Source organism: Podarcis bocagei (genome assembly GCF_964188305.1).
Source record: "Podarcis bocagei genome assembly, chromosome: 13".
Taxonomy (NCBI): Eukaryota; Metazoa; Chordata; class Lepidosauria; order Squamata; family Lacertidae; genus Podarcis; species Podarcis bocagei.
Window position 1 is genome coordinate 34,826,363 of NC_138138.1, and position 16,762 is coordinate 34,843,124.

The 16,762-nt window shown below is 42.1% G+C and overlaps 1 protein-coding gene across 1 annotated transcript; it reads left to right on the forward strand.

Moving 5' to 3' along the window:
* Nucleotides 1-1,569: 1,569 nt before the first annotated feature.
* On the forward strand, nucleotides 1,570-14,485 carry LOC308570694 (vomeronasal type-2 receptor 26-like; the record flags this gene model as incomplete). Its single annotated transcript, XM_081165608.1, has 6 exons — nucleotides 1,570-1,717; nucleotides 9,212-9,456; nucleotides 10,493-11,353; nucleotides 11,623-11,850; nucleotides 12,251-12,377; nucleotides 13,467-14,485. The coding sequence occupies 6 exons, from the start codon at nucleotides 1,570-1,572 to the stop codon at nucleotides 14,366-14,368; spliced, it is 2,511 nt and encodes an 836-aa protein (XP_081021734.1). The 3' UTR covers nucleotides 14,369-14,485.
* Between the last annotated feature and the right edge of the window lie 2,277 nt (nucleotides 14,486-16,762).

The window sequence follows — 16,762 nt, forward strand, 5'->3', positions numbered from 1 at the left end:
GGTCTCCTCTGCCTTCTTTCCAAGGAAACCAAATTTAAGGTATGTGTGTAACTTATTGCAGCAGAAATAGTGGCAAGGAATAGGGAAGGCAGTTAAGAATTGCACACACCTGAGACCCATAGCTGTCAACGTTTTCCATTTTTTAAGGGAAATTTCCTTATTCTGAATAGGATTCCCTGCAAGAAAAGGGAAAAGTTGACAGCTATGCTGAGACCTGTCACCAATGCACATGTTCCTTGCTGTAGCTGCCTGCTTATATTCTCTGAGTTAGCAAACAGCCAGGGAAGCAAGGAGAAGGACTTCTGGTCATTTTGCGCTCAGTCCCTGCACTGTGGTGTGGGTTTTAGGGTGCCTTCAGACCATCACTGTTTTGTGGGAGGGAGTAAAGTGCGCATAGCAGGGATTTAGGTTTGCACAATGTGGATTAAACCACTCTGTTGCAAAAGCACAAGAAACACATTTTCTGCGGTTAGCAAAATGTAATGCGGAAATACATTGAAAAGTGTAGGAAGAATGAATGATTAACAGGAAGATGTGCAACCATGCCACAAGCAAATTAGAAAGAATGAAGGAGGACAATGATCATTGTCATAGAACAATTCCACAAACAAATCAGTCTAACCTGTATCTAAGATTTGTGCAAACAAATCAGGATGAATGCTCAATAAATAATGCTCTAGTCATCTAGTCATCCAGAGCTGTCCTTTCTTAGCAGGAGTGATCAAATGGACAGCAGCAATAGTAGCAAGGAATAGGGAAGGCAGTTAAGAATTGCCAAAGGGGGAAAGAGGAGCACACTAAAGTCACCTTTCCAGGGACCCCTAACAATCCTGGAGACAGCAGTGTTGGTGGGCATAAACTCTGTAAACTTCTTCAATCTACTATTTACTGTCTCATGGTGATTAATAAGCCTGAGTTCTGATGACGCAACTATCCCTTCCTCACTGTAGATTAATAATGCAGGAACGTTACAAGGGAACATGATGCTCATGATTGACACTAGTTTCATCTCATAAAGGGAAGATTTAAGTAAACACAGAAAGAATCTGAGTTACACAGTCAGCCTAAAGCAAGGTGGGGGAACCTCCAAACTGTGAAGTGGATCTGGTCCATGGGGCTTCCCCATCTAATCCACAGATTCCTGTTCCCACATCTCCCTGCTCCCCATGCAATAATTAGTTTTGGAACCAGTGCTAAATCTTTATATTTCTGAACCATGAAACTGGAAACTTACATATTCCATTCCTCTTGATGTTTTTGTGTGAAAGAGAACAATGGACACAGACTACTTTGCTAGCCAGATTAAGTTAAACTGTGTCAATGGGAACATTGGTCGTAGCCTGAATATTCAGAGTAAATCCATTGATGTTAATGGACATGCCTGACTTAGATCCATTCATATCCGTAGGTGTACTCTGAGCTTAACTTAGATGCAACCATGATATTTCCAAGAAGCTCAGAACAGTGGATTCACATTCCCATGGCTGTGAAAATTATTCTTGCTACATCAGAATCCATGGATCTCTTCCCATGAAAAGTAACCCCCATGGGATTTTCACAAGCCAAATCATGAAGAACTCTGTTATAACTTGTGATGAAACGAGCCTTGTAGGTGTTATCATTCCCTCCACTAACCATTCATCTGAGTTGCCAACTCCGCCAGCCCCAGATATCAGCAAGGCGTTGACATCTTCAAAGGCAGCTTTAAAGGGTAGGGGTAAGTGTGGTGTGGGAAGAGAGGCACATAGCACAGGCAGTTAGTGACTGTGCCATGTGCCAGCCCCTCCTCCAACCTGGGGAATTGTGGTTGTCATATCAGCCAGCCCTTGGGTTTGTGACAGCTGCTGTTGAATTCCAGGTTGGCCCAGAATATAATCTCCCTCATCCATGATCTGATTGTGGATGAAGAGGCTGATCTGGCATGTATCACTGAAACCTGGGTGGGTGAACAGGGTGAAATAAATGAGAGCCAACAAACTGAAACTGAATCCAGATAAGACTGAGGCACTGTTAGTGGGTGGCTCCTAGACTGGAGGGGTGGGAGATCACCTGCTCTTGATAGGGTTACACTTCCTCTGAAGGAGCAGGCTCATAACTTGGGGGCACTCCTGGATCCTTTGCTGTCGCTCGAGGCTCAGGTGGGCTCAGTGGCCTGGAGTGCCTTCCATCAGCTTCAGCTGGTGACCCAGCTATACCCTTATCTGGACGGGGATAGCCTAACTATTGTTGTCTAAATAAAAAAATTCCTTCCAGTAGCACCTTAAAGACCAACTAAGTTAGTTCTTGGTATGAGCTTTCGTGTGCATGCACACTTCTTCAGATACTGAAGAAAGCTCATACCAAGAACTAACTTAGTTGGTCTTTAAGGTGCTACTGGAAGGAATTTTTTTTATTTTGACAATGGCAGACCAACACGGCTACCTATCTATTGTTGTCTATGCTCTGATAACTTCAAGGTTAGATTAATGCAATGTGTTATACGTAGGGCTGCCTCTGAAGATGGTTCGGAAACTTCAGCTAGTGCAGAATTCAGCAGCCAGGTTGCTCACCAGAGCAAGATGGTTTGAGTATATTACACCGATCCTGGTTTGAATGCCCTGGCTACCAATTAGTTTCCAGGCCCATTTCAAAGTTCTGGTTTTGACCTTTAAAGCCTTAACCGGCTCAGGACTGCAATACCTCAAGGACTGCCTCTTTCCATATGAACCCACCAGGACCCTGAGATCATCTTCTGAGGCCCTTCTCCTTGTGCCTTCTCCTTGAGAGGTCCGGAGGGTGGCAACACAAGAACGGGCCTTCTCTGCAGTGGCTCCCCATCTGGGGATTCTCTCCCAAGTGCCTGGCACCATTATATACCTTTAGCAAAAATGTTCCTTTTTATCCAAGCCTTTGGTTGATTTGATTGACATCCTATTCCCTTTTAAAATGTGGGGGTTTTTTTTGGGGGGGGGTTATTGGGTTGTTGTTTTTATTCTGATTGTGTATTTTGTGGTTTTATATTTTGATTTTATTCTGGGTTTTATTCTGAACCACCCAGAGACCTCCAGGTAAAGGGCGGTATATAAATTCAATAAATAATAATTTTTCCACGCTCCATTAACAGCTGATTAAGCTGCTCTCCATGAAGCTGATAAAAGAGACACACCTCAGTTCACCCACAACAGCAGCAAAAAGTTATCGGAGCCGCATCTGATAACACAGCTCCCATCCAACCGGTACCACAGGCCCTGGAAGCCTAGAGCTTTAAGGACTGCTGGTATCAGCAAGCTATCACTAGAGCACTCAACTGAAGTGGGTGGGCCACATGATCCAGAAATGATGCCTGGGAAGATGCAATCAGGAATGCCTTCTTCAGACACATGACAATGGACTAGGGTAGATGTGAAGAAGTTGATGGGGCCTTTAGGTAATTTCGTGGTTTCCAAGAGCAGGCCGAATGCAGGGATGCTCGATGCATATGCTTTTCACTGAGGAGAAGATGTTAAACTTCGGCAGACATGGTTAGTGTCAACAATGCATGTCCTCACTCACATTTGAGAGTCCCACAAGATCTTACAGAGACCTCTAGAGGCCAAAAGGAATTATTGTGAAAACAAGAAATATTTGGTGGCTTCTTGCTGTTGTTTTGCTAAATGTTTTCCTTGTTCAGGGTGCTATATTACCAAAAACCGTCCCTGAATGTGATTATCTATCTCTTTCAGAATCTATTTCTCCCTGCCCCTGTCTTGCTATCTAAAAATAAATGTGTCTTCTACCTTCAGCAAGGATAAACCAAGGAAAGGCTTCTTTCTGGGAATTTGGACACTGACATGAACCCTGGCACTTGAGACTGTTCTCTTATGTGTACCTTTTTATAAAAACGTCATTTGCTAGCAATCAGTATTGAAAATTGCAATTTTAAAATTTGCCATGTAGAAATTTTAGATTCATCTATCAAAAAAACCTTCCAATCTTGTTTCCACTCACAAGCTCCAAGGTACCAACACCTGTTCACCTTACCTTAGAAAATGGGCCATGTGAGGAACTGATCGATCATGGGTGATGTGTGGAGAAAGGATGGACATTAATGTGTCAAATTCTTCAAATCCCATGTCATATAATCCCACCTTTTCCATGCTCTGCTTCCTGAATTTCTAAAGCTCCAAACATTCACTCAGGAGCTTCTTGTATGGATATGCCTTCAGTCTATCATTGTCTCTTTGGCTGATGTCAAATAGAAGAGGTGTGTGTTGTTCTGATCATGTCACCTTGATGTCAAATATCTCCTTTCTGAATAGAGACAATAGACCCATTGAAAACTTTCCGCCCTAACTCGTTCCTTTGTGTAGGTGGCATTATTTAACCCTTTTGATGTGTGTAGGCAAGAGAATAAAAAATTAGCTTCTGTGTGATTGAATTTGATGTGGGCTGATTTACTGGTAGCATAAGCATTGTGAGTCAGTAATGGGATTTCTCAGGGTGGGGCGGATGTAAAATACCAGTTTGTTTTTTTAAAAAAGGGTGCAATCAAATAGCAACTTCTCTTCCTATATGCTCTTGTAGGATGTCCTATCAATTCCATAACATTTTGTTCCCCACCACCACATCAGTAATGGGCTGGGACCGGATACAGCCAACTTTAGAAAAGTTGATGAAGTGATTTCTCACTGGTCCAGGGTAGCAATTCACCAACAAGGTGCTGCAAAAGGGCTTTAGGTCTGCTTTGAAAAACTAAGGCACCATGCAGTGATGCTGTCAGAGCAGGATTTGGGGCAGAAGTCCAGGACACCATTCAACGGAATAGGCAAGAGGGCCCCCCAAACAGCAGGACTATCTTACCATATTTGGAAGCATTAGCTATTATAATCTAAGGGGATTGATTGACAGGATTCCTGAATGAGTATTACATCCAGAGCCAAAAATTACCTAAGTGCATCACTGACAACATGTTGCATTCATCTACCATAGGGCTGCCATATATCCTGGGTTTGCCCATCGAAAACAGCATCTGGGTGTAATTTCTGAAAAGCGGGGAAATGTCTGGGAAAGCCAGAGCATATTGCAGCCCTATATGAATGCAACATGTAGTCAGTGGTTTTTAGTTTTTTGGCTTTTTTGTGGGTTTCTTTTTGGAGATTTTGCAAAGCAAGCAAGCAAGCAAGCAAGCAAACAAACAAACAAACCCTCTACATGCTACAGAGAGCCAGTGTGGTGTAGTGGTTAAGAGCGGTAGTCTCGTAATCTGGTGAACCGGGTTCGATTCCCTGCTCCTCCACATGCAGCTGCTGGGTGACCTTGGGCTAGTCACACTTCTTTGAAGTCTCTCAGCCCCACTCACCTCACAGAGTGTTTGTTGTGGGGGAGGAAGGGAAAGGAGAATGTTAGCCGCTTTGAGACTCCCTAGGGTAGTGATAAAGCGGGATATCAAATCCAAACTCTTCTTCTTCTTCTACAGAACCAGGTTATATAATGCCCTGTTCTTTATAAGCAGCCTTTCCCTGTAAGCATGAACAGATCATGCTAGAGGTGTATGATAGAAATGTTTATTTTTGTTTGTTTATTAATTGACTTATATCCCACTCTTCCTCAGTGGCAAACTTCAAAAAGTTAAAACAATACAATTTAAAATAAAATAAAATAAAAACCCATTTGAAAATGAACCAAAAACATTTTAAAACAATTTTGAAACATTTAAAAACATCTAGAAACAATCAAATACCTCAGTTACTTATTTCAAGGTTTCCATGTACAGTATCTTAAGAGCATATAATATGAAATTAGATATGTAATTAAATACATATTTAAATGTACAAATGTGCATTTTATCTTACCATTCACATTTCTAAGTGTATTTTATCCTAAACTATTTTTTTCCTCAACTAGAAAAATATATCAAAATGCATTAAATGTATTGTAAAATCAGGAGAAAATTGTACGGGAGATGCAGATCAGGTTAGTTTGCATCAAGATTTGTTCAAATTACATTCGTCAAACACTTTAACAGGCACCCAAGGTTACTTAGGAAAAGCTAAAATTACTCCTTTTTGTAATGTACCTTGAAAACTCAGTGGATATCATTAACAACATTATAATCATCAACACCAATTAAAAAGAAAAAAAAATGATATTATGATTAAACAAAGAAATGGGGGGGGGAATCTTCTGTATGGTTGGGAGAGAGCTCTAAGGTTATCAAGTTTAACCACTGTGCTGCCTTTGCATTACCTACAGAGCAGGCAATAACATCCTGACACACCTAGAATCCTCCAATTTAGACCTCAGGGCCTCACCTCTCATCACATTAAGGTCAGCTAAAGGGCAGTAAAGTTTAAATTGTATTTCCTGATGTTGGAGCCTGTAAACAAGTCTCCTGATTGTCAAAAGTGTCCTGGATGATCTGATCACGCTGCTATGATCACTCACAGTGGTGCCTCCAACCTATGGGGGGAAAGGATTGGGGCTGAAAGACCAAGAGAACGTGTTGCTCCATTGAGCCTAAGTTATAACTAGCACAAAATGCCAGATCATAGTCTTTATATTCCTAATGTCCTTTTCTTATTACATTTATATCCCACATTTCCTACATGGAGCTCAAGGTGGTGTACACGGCTCTCCGTCTCCCAATTTTACCCTCACCACAACCCTGTTATGTAGGTTAGGCTGAGAGACTGTGGCTTGCCTCAGCTTACCCAGTGAACTCTACTAGAGAGTGCATATTTGAACTCTCATCTCCCAAGTCCTAATTAGGAATGTGGAACCTTTTGGCTCTGGCGCCAGATCTCTATCTGACCCCACCTGATGGGCCAACTTTGACTGGTGGGTGGGACAACCCAGCAGTCACTTCTAGCACCCTTTTCTTGCTGAGGGTTATTCCACAAGTCTCCATTTCTACCAAAGAAAGCAACAGTCAACATGTTTGTTCAGATGTGACAAACATGTTTTCTTCAGCAATTCCACAGGGAATCCCTGGATTTGAGCTGGTGATTACCTTCCTCTAAATTATTTAAAACATGTAATTGAGTCTGCTGCTCACCCAGTACTGCTTGAAGTTTCAGCAACCATGAGAAAAATTAACAGCATATTATAAATAAACCCAGCAGCATTTAGAGTCAGGGAGAGGGACTGGGTCTGATACTATGATCTCCAATAGTCTACATTACATACTTCAAGACCATTTCCTTCATTCTGAATATGATAGTTTTAGTGGTCTTGATGCTGGCAGTGATTCCTCACAATGTATGCCAGGCTCAAACTGTGAAATGTAGGGTTTCCCATCCACATCGCCCACAACACATATACCATCAGCAAGGAAACCTCATCATTGGTGGCATTGCAAGTCATGGCGGCATCATGAAACCTTTAACAGCTTTTACTGAAGAACCGCCACTAGCATTGCTTGAAGATTTCATGTAAGAAGTTTATTTCATTTCCATGTCCTTCCCTCTGAAAAGACCAGTGCTAGTGCTACAATGTATATGCAGTGGTATATTAACTTAGCCTATAGAAAAAAGAATGGTTGAATTAAGGTGAAGCTGAAGGTAAAGGTTTCAATTTTTCTAGAGGACGAAGACTTCTATGGAATACATTTAAGCTTCCTAAAATAAAAGTCTTTCTTTCCATTCCATTTTCTTTTACCTTATATCTTTTTCCTCCTGACTGTTACAAAAAAGTTCCCCTCCATTTTCTTTGGCTCACATTTCAATTCTGCTTTTATTCTTGCACCACTCATGTCTTTCTTCGACACATTCTAATGTTATATGTTAATGTAAAGATTGTTAAACAAAACTGATTTTTGGATGTTGTCTGGAAACATCACTCAGAGGCAATTGCTTCTGGTATATCTGCATTTTATCTTAATTTGTATATTTCATGTGATGTAAAATACTAGAATCTTTTGACTCATGAGAGCTGCCATCAACTCAGTTCCTTCCTCTGACTTGATATGAAAACAGATATATTCCTACTTGCTTAGTTAAATTCCATTTTCTCATATAATTCTTTTTCATAGAAAGTAACTTCATAAGAGAGTCAGTAATAAAGGCCTATATTGAAAAATGTATATTTGTACCTTGGAATTACATTTGGGTGAAGTTTATGATATAACTCACAGGTGACTCACAAAATGTTTAGTGTTCTAAGTTCTGAAATTGTTGGGCTCTGTTATCTTAGCCCAAAGCAGTTTAACTCACGTTACCATGCTGTTTATTAAATATAGCTGCTTTGATTGAGGAATTTCACTCTACTGGGGGCTGTTTAGCAATGGCTTATACAAGCACAAGAAGGGAAGTGTGCTATATTGTACATTCGCTCTCCATTATCCTCACCCATAGGAAGTGATAGAAGGACTCTGGGTGTATGCAAATGCCTTGCTCTAGATCCGATTCCATTCACACACTATTGCCACAAGCTTACTCTTCTGCTTGGACAATAAACAGCTCTGCCGTAAATAATATACCGTGTGAGATAGTCAGAAAGCAAAATCCACACAAACCTTCAGCAATAATTCAGATAGATGGCACTGTTGTTCTAGATTCTGTAATCCACACAGGGCAACATCCACATGGTATGTTGTGATGTCAGGCACAAGCTCTCATAAAATACTCATGTTGATAACACGTCTCTGCAACATGCATGCATGATTGAAAATTTAACCTAACTCTAATGAAAGTCTCAGGAAATACAATTCATTAAGAGCATTATTCTAAGTGCAGTGAGGTGGGCTTCCACCAATCAAGGCTGTAGCTTTGAGTGTGTTGACTAACACCCTTCCCACATGTAGTTTCCTTTTTTAAGCCTCCCATTCCAATCAGCATGAATGTAGTTATTCCAGCTCCTGACTGCTCTCAAGGAGGGGCCCAATTCTGAATTGGCTCTTTGAAGATGCCTGGGAACCACGGGAGGCATGGATTTGCTCTGAAGCCTAAAATTGGCAACTGCTTGTGGAAAAACTCTTAAATGCATCCATGCCCACCATAGCATAGGTGTTTGTCACCAATGAGTTCTTCTCTGCTATTGGAGGACCACGTCCTCGTAACCCTAACCTTCTCCATCCAGAGAATCTTGACTTTAGGATTTCTCTGGAATACTGCAATCAACCATCACCAACATGAAAATGCAGATAGTGGTGTTGGTTTTTCAAAAAGTGTGAAATATCATTCTGATACAGAATGCAATTTTAATTCTAGTGTAGTGTCAAAGAATTATCAGCATATTTTGGCCTTGGCATTTGCAGTAAAGGAGGTCAATGACAACCCTCAGATCTTACCCAATATCACCTTGGGCTTCCACATATATGACAGCTATTTTAATGAAAAGTTGACCTACCATGCCACAATGCTACTTTTATCTTCGTTAGAGAGGTTTTCCCCCAACTACGTCTGTGACATCCAGCATAATCTGACAGCGGTCATTGGGGGACTGGATTCTGAAATCTCTGTTGTTGTGGCAAATATCCTGGATATCTATAAGATTCCACAGGTAGGGATAATATGCAATTGTGTATATTGAAAGTATGGGAATGCAATGCTTTTTCATGTGGCTTTTGTCCTTCCAGATTTATTTTGCAAGTCGGAGAGAGGGAGGTTGATATTCTATTAAACCCATATTTATGACTTATGACATGGTAAACCAATGAAAGAAGTATTATAGACAGCAAAATACCCAAGCAATGATAAAGCAAAGTAAACATAGAATCGCAGGACAAAGAAAGTTAGGTCTTGTGTGTTTTTTTCAGTTTTGTATAAATTCGTATGTATGTTTCATTTTACTCTTTCCTCCTGCCCCTGTAGTTAAGAAACATCTTTTTAAATTGTTGTTGTTGTTGTTGTTGTTGTTGTTTGAATAAAGAGCATTGAATCCTTCTTTGCATGGAAAAGACTTCATACTGAGAAGGAGGTGCATGAGAGTTGTGGTAAGGAGAGCCATCCATGTCCCAGAAAAACACATCTCGCAATATGCATATGTCATATTATAGTATAGTATAGTGTAAGCAATTTTGCAGATAGCCACATAAGGTAGCAACCACTGCAGTAGGGCAGAACCATCCTCCCAGGACCAGCATCACTGTGGCTTATTTGGACAGTGCTGGTTGGTGTTGTTGTCAGGACTGTGCAGATGCATCAGAAGCCCTTTACACTGATGTATCCATTCTTCCCTGAGCTTGCTTGCACTTCAGCACCATCCAGGGATGCTGCAGCAACAACAGTGTCAGGAGTGAAGCTCTGCTACACTGCACTGCACTTCAACGAAGAATTCACAATAGAAACCATTTGCTTCATTTTGAAAATCTTTAGTTCCACCTGCTGATGTCATGTACCTGAAAAAAGAAGTCCTTAGACTAAGCACTTATCTCTCAGGACTAGCCCCCTATCTTGATAAGAGGCAATAATATCCACTTACCTTATCACTTGCTATAAACCTTGTGTCTTAATGTATTGAGTGATCAGAGCATATGAAACTACATCTTAAAAATGACTATAACTGTCTCTCTTTTCCTTCCTGCTTTTTCTTTTAGCTGGTATATGGTTCGAATCCAGTGATGAATGATAAAACTTCGGGGCTTGATTTTTACCAGATGACCCCTCAGGAAACCCTTCAGTATACAGGGATACTCTCTTTGCTTCTTCATTTTAGATGGGTGTGGATTGGGGTTGTAGTCGCAGATACTGACAGTGGGGAAAGATGTGTGCAAATCATCATTCCACTGTTTTCTCAGAGTGGTGTCTGTTTTGCCTTCATAGAAAGAATCCCCATGTTTATTTCTTTCGATGAAATTGATGAAAACCTGGAAAGAGGAGGTAAATTACATAATGAAATCATGAATAGTAAAGCCAACATAGTGGTTTTTTATGGAGAATCAAATGCCATGGTGTATTTGAGATGGTTTCCATATCTGGCAAAACAAGAATGTGAGACAAGCATACCAAGAGGGAAAGTTTGGATTCTTACAGCCCAGATGGAGCTTACATCAACAGTCCATCAAAGGAATTTTGTTACAGAAATAATCCACGGTACGCTAGCCTTCAAGATTCACTCCAACGATGTACCAGGATTCCAGTCTTTTATTGAGACCAGAAATCCTTCCATCCCTAAAGGAGATGGGTTCATCAGGGACTTCTGGCAGCAGGCCTTTGGTTGCACATTCTCAAAAACAGATGTAGGTAACGTGGATGGATACATTTGCACTACGGAGGAGAAGCTACATAACCTTCCAAAACCCTTCTTTGAAATGAGCATGACGGGCCACAGCTACAACATCTACAATGCTGTCTATGCTGTGGCCCATGCTTTACATGCAATGTCCTCATCTGGAGTCAAGCACAGTGCAAATCTGGATGGAGCTAGAATGAAACTACAGAATCAAGAGATATTGCAGGTAGTGGCCTGAACATTTTGACATGAAAATGCATAATATCTACAGTATTATAACATTATTTCCCATTAAATGGCGGGGTAGGGTTTGGGTTAGCTGTGTGTATTCTTATCAGTTTACTTAATAACATATTGATCCTTCCTATTGTCTCTCAGTTATAAAGGTTTAGCAGATATTTCACTATTTGCCTCCTGCTCAAAACTCTTCAGTAAATCATTCTTGCTACCATTAGACATTAGTCTGAAAACCCTACTCCTTTTTATTCCATCCAGCTCCATCACTACTTGAGACATGTTTCATTTAACAACAGTTCTGGGGACAAGATCTCCTTTGATAATAATGGGCAGTTAGTAGCTGGATTCGATGTCATCAACTGGGTGGTTTCATCCAACCAAACTTTTCACAGAATAAAAATTGGGAGGATGGATCCGCAGGTTCCTCCAGATGAAGCATTCGCTATCAATGAAGAGGCCATAACATGGCATTACTGGTTTAACCAGGTAGGATCCAATTGGAGATTTAGGGTGAAAGTGTTTTAGAGAATAGTGTCAGTAACTGTATCTCTTCAAAACTGTCATCAAACATATAAGAGCCCAGACGAAAGATTAGTGTCAGTATTCTCTCAAAGTACAACCTAGTTCTTTAACGAACAATCATGTTAATGATGCATCTGTTTCCAGTTTTGCTGTTAGCCTCACACCTAAGCCTACCATACAAAGCTACCAGGAGGTCTTTAAAGCCTTCCTTCTGTGTGTCTATGATGGAATGGAATTTGTACTTTAATTTGCATGTAAGGTGCATATGTGCTTGAAATTCCTTAACATTGCAAAAAGAAGTGGAAAGGCCCATGAAATTTAAAGATTCCAAGCTCATTATTTTGCTTTCTGACTTATGGATTAGGCCCAGCCACTTTCTACATGCAGTGAGAGCTGCCATCCTGGTTCTAGCAAGAAAGTGAAAGAAGGGAAACCATTTTGCTGCTACAATTGCATCCCATGTCCAGAAGGGAAAATATCGGACAAGGAAGGTAAGTAAGTATAATTGATGCTACTGGGTGTTTTGTGTTCTCGGTATTCCAATTTGATTTGTGTTAGGAACACATTTTTACAATCAGGCTACACCAAGCTTGATGTCCCCCCCCCCCTGTAGATTCAGGTTTACCTGATGTGGGATTAATCCAATACACGAGGGAAAATCAGGCTCCAAACTGCTTCACTTGGGTCACAGACTATTCATTTTCATGGTTTGGTGATGAGTGGATAAGTTGTCACTTTCTGTTATCCCTCTTTCCACACCCATTATTCCTTCATGCTTTCTTTTCGTTTCTAGTCATGCTCATAACTATTTCTGGTATGCTTCTGAATGGAACTAGCATTGTACATTTTTTGTTGGTTCCTCAGATTTACACAGAACCAGAAAACTGCACAGGCGAACCACAAAAAATCCTCTATTACACAGCATGTTAAAATTAAAAGTGTAAGCTGAGAATTTAAAGTTGATTTCTTTTCTATTTTGGCTGTGCTCCTATTTCCAGTGTTCCCGAATATATTTCCTATGAGCTCTCATAATTATGAAAAACCAGAAATCTCCAGAAACAAACTACAGTTAAATATCTTATTTAATGTGGTATGCTTGTGCAGGTTTCTGGTTTTGTTCAATTCTGAGGGATTTTTTTTATAAAAAAAAACACCAATACAACTATTTGTGCACATGCCCTGTTGGTACTGATTTACCATAAGTAACTCAACAAATTGGAAAGTTGGGACAAACATAAGAGGAACACCTACTGGTATGAATAGGAAAAACCTAAATATTTCACAAAGAAAATCACAGATGTAGGGGTCAACTTAAACCACTGCGAAAGGAACCATTTGAGCATATTATTAAGGTTTTATGTAAGATCAGTACCATAGCCCTTTTCACATATTACTGGTGTGTGAGGTTCTATTTCACACATGAATTCTAAATCATGCTATGATCAACATAGTGGGAGCAAAAGACAGTGTTACTTTGCAGCTGTGGCTATATGTACAGCCCTGCATATATATATATATTTACATTAGACCTCAACACTCAGGTAATGCAGAAAGAAGGCTTATGTCTTTTCCTGTTTCAGATATGAATGACTGTATTAAATGCACAGATGACAAGTACCCAAGTAAGAATCAGGATACATGCATTCCCAAGACTGTAACCTTCTTGTCTTATGAAGAACCTTTGGGGCTCAGTTTAGGCTGCATTGCTCTTTCCTTTTCTTTGATCACAGCTCTGGTGCTGGGGACATTTATGAAGCACCATGGCACTCCCATCATCGTTGCCAACAACAGGGACCTCACCTACACCCTCCTCGTCTCCCTCCTGCTCTGCTTCCTTTCCGCATTGTTGTTCATTGGCCAACCTCAGAAGTTGACATGTCTCCTCCAACAAGCTGTATTTGGCATCATCTTCTCAGTGGCTGTTTCTTGTGTGTTGGCAAAAACCATCACGGTAGTTCTAGCTTTCATGGCAACCAAGCCAGGATCAAGAATGAGGAGGTGGGTGGGGAAAAAGCTGGCCACCTGCATTGTTCTTTCCTTTTCCCTTATTCAAACTGGCATTTGTACTGTGTGGCTGCTGACCTCTCCCCCATTCCAAGATGTAGACATGCACTCAATGGTTGAGGAAATTGTACTGAAATGTAATGAAGGGTCTGTGACCATGTTTTACATTGTCCTGGGCTATATGGTCTTCCTGGCAATTGCCAGCTTCACAGTGGCTTTCTTTGCCAGGAGACTACCTGATAGTTTCAATGAAGCCAAGTTCATCACTTTCAGCATGTTGGTCTTCTGCAGTGTGTGGCTATCCTTTGTGCCAACTTACCTCAGCACAAAGGGGAAATACATGGTTATTGTGGAGATCTTCTCTATCTTAGCTTCCTGTGCTGGCCTTCTGGGCTGCATCTTTTCCCACAAATGTTACATTATTGTGTTTAAACCTGAGTTGAACAACAGGGAACAGCTCATAAGGAATAAACACTGAAGAATTTAATAAATCTCTTTCCTTAACTGTAATTTGCAATCTGGACTTATCTTTGTTTGTTCAAGTATTTGTTTTTGTTTTGGTTGTTACTCAGATATTGTAGTGATGATATGGTGTTTATTATTATGTTGTACACAGCCTTGGTAGTTTATTGTATTGTATGTGGCATGCTTAAATGGTTATAATAATAGAAAAATCAATCTTGAGCAGTTAATGTGGAAGTCCTGGGCTTTCCAGATGACAAGACCCCCTCTTGGCCTTGCTGAGGTAATACAGAGGAAAGCAAAACAATATACATGGCACCAGTTTGGCTGCAGGAATTGCCAGAAGTAAATGTCTTCCCTCCCCCAAATGTAATGTTATTGTGTTGAAGCCTGAGTTGAACAGCCAGAAACAGTTAATTAAGTAAAAAGATGGGAGAATTTGAATACTCCTGTCCTTTATGATAATTTGTAAACTGGAAATGTATTTGGATTCCTTTTGGTGTACCGACCTCCCCGCTGCACCAAGGATTCCCTGTCCGAGCTGCTTCAGGTCGTGGCGGATGTTCTCCTGGAGACACCTAGTTTGGTTGTCCTAGGGGATTTTAACATCCACGCCGACACGACCTTACAAGGGGCCGCTCGGGACTTCGTGGAAAGCATGGCCTCCATGGGGCTGTCCCTGAATAAGTTGGGCCCAACTCATAGTCATGGACATGCCTTAGACCTGGTATTCACCTCTAGCGACGTGGGTGATCTGACACTAAGTAAAAATGAAACCAAAGAAGTGCCATGGTCAGATCACTTCCTGGTGCAACTGGACTTCTCCGCGACCCTTCCTCTCTGCAGGGAGGTGGGACCAATTCGGATGGTCCGCCCCCGCCACTTAATGGATCCAAATGGTTTCCAGAGAGTGGTAGGGGATGCTTTATCCCATGTTGATGGCCTTTCAGCTGATTCCCTGGTGGCCCGCTGGAATGTGGAGTTAACCAGGGCTATCGACTGTCTGGCTCCGAAGCGCCCTCTCCGATTGCATGGAGCCCGGACAGCCCCGTGGTTTTCTTCGGAGCTGAGGGCGATGAAACAATCGCTGAGACGGCTAGAGCGTCGGTGGCAGAAAACTCACTCCGAATCTGACCGGACACAGGTTAGAGCTCAACGTCGAGCCTACCAAGTGGCGATAGCGACGGCGAAGAAGACTTTCTTCACTGCCTCTATTGCATCTGCAGAAAATAGTAGCAGGAGACTCTTTCAGGTGGTCCGCAATTTAACGGAACCACCTTTACCACCGGGGCCTTGTTAAGACCCCAAGATCTCCTGCAACGATTTTGCAAAGTTTTTTGCAGATAAAATCACTCATATTCAGAAGGAGCTAGACACCACCGTGGGAGCAGGGCTGGGGCGGGAGAGTGCTAGAGCCCTGTCTGGTCAAGTTGCATGGAATCAATTTCAATCCGTTACCCCCGAGGATGTGGACAGGCTGCTTGGACGAGTGAAACCAACCACCTGTCTCCTTGATCCTTGCCCATCCTGGCTTATAAAAGCTAGCCGGGAAGGGCTGGGCGATGGGCTCTGCGGGGTGGTGAATGCTTCCCTCTGTGAGGGAACATTCCCAGATCCGCTGAAAGAGGCGGTCATTAAACCGCTTCTTAAAAAACCATCTTTAGACCCGGCCAGTATGGCCAACTATCGCCCAGTCTCAAATCTTCCATTCTTGGGCAAGGTGATTGAGCGAGTGGTTGCTGAACAACTCCAGGCACGCCTGGAGGATGCGGACCATTTGGATCCCTTCCAATCAGGGTTCAGGCCTCATCATGGGACTGAAACTGCCTTGGTCGCACTGGTTGATGATCTCCGGCGAGCTAGGGACAAAGGTGAGAGTTGTTTCCTAGTTCTGCTGGATCTCTCAGCGGCCTTTGATACAATCGACCATAACATCCTTCTGGACCGTCTAGAGGGGTTGGGAGCTGGGGGCACTGTTATACAGTGGTTTCGCTCCTTCCTCCTGGGCCGTGTTCAGAAAGTGGTGGTGGGGGATGAGTGTTCAGACCCTTGGGCCCTCACTTGTGGGGTGCCTCAGGGTTCCGTCCTCTCCCCCATGCTTTTTAACATCTATATGAAGCCGCTGGGAGAGATCATCAGGGGGTTTGGACTGGGTGTCCATCAATATGCAGATGATACCCAGCTCTACCTTTCTTTCAAATCAGAACCAGTGAAGGTGGTGAAGGTCCTGTGTGAGTGCCTGGAGGCGGTTGGAGGATGGATGGCGGCTAATGGATTGAAGTTGAATCCTGACAAGACAGAAGTACTGTTTTTGGGGGACAGGGGGCGGGCTGGTGTGGAGGACTCCCTGGTCCTGAATAGGGTAACTGTGCCCCTGAAGGACCAGGTGCATAGCCTGGGAGTCATTTTG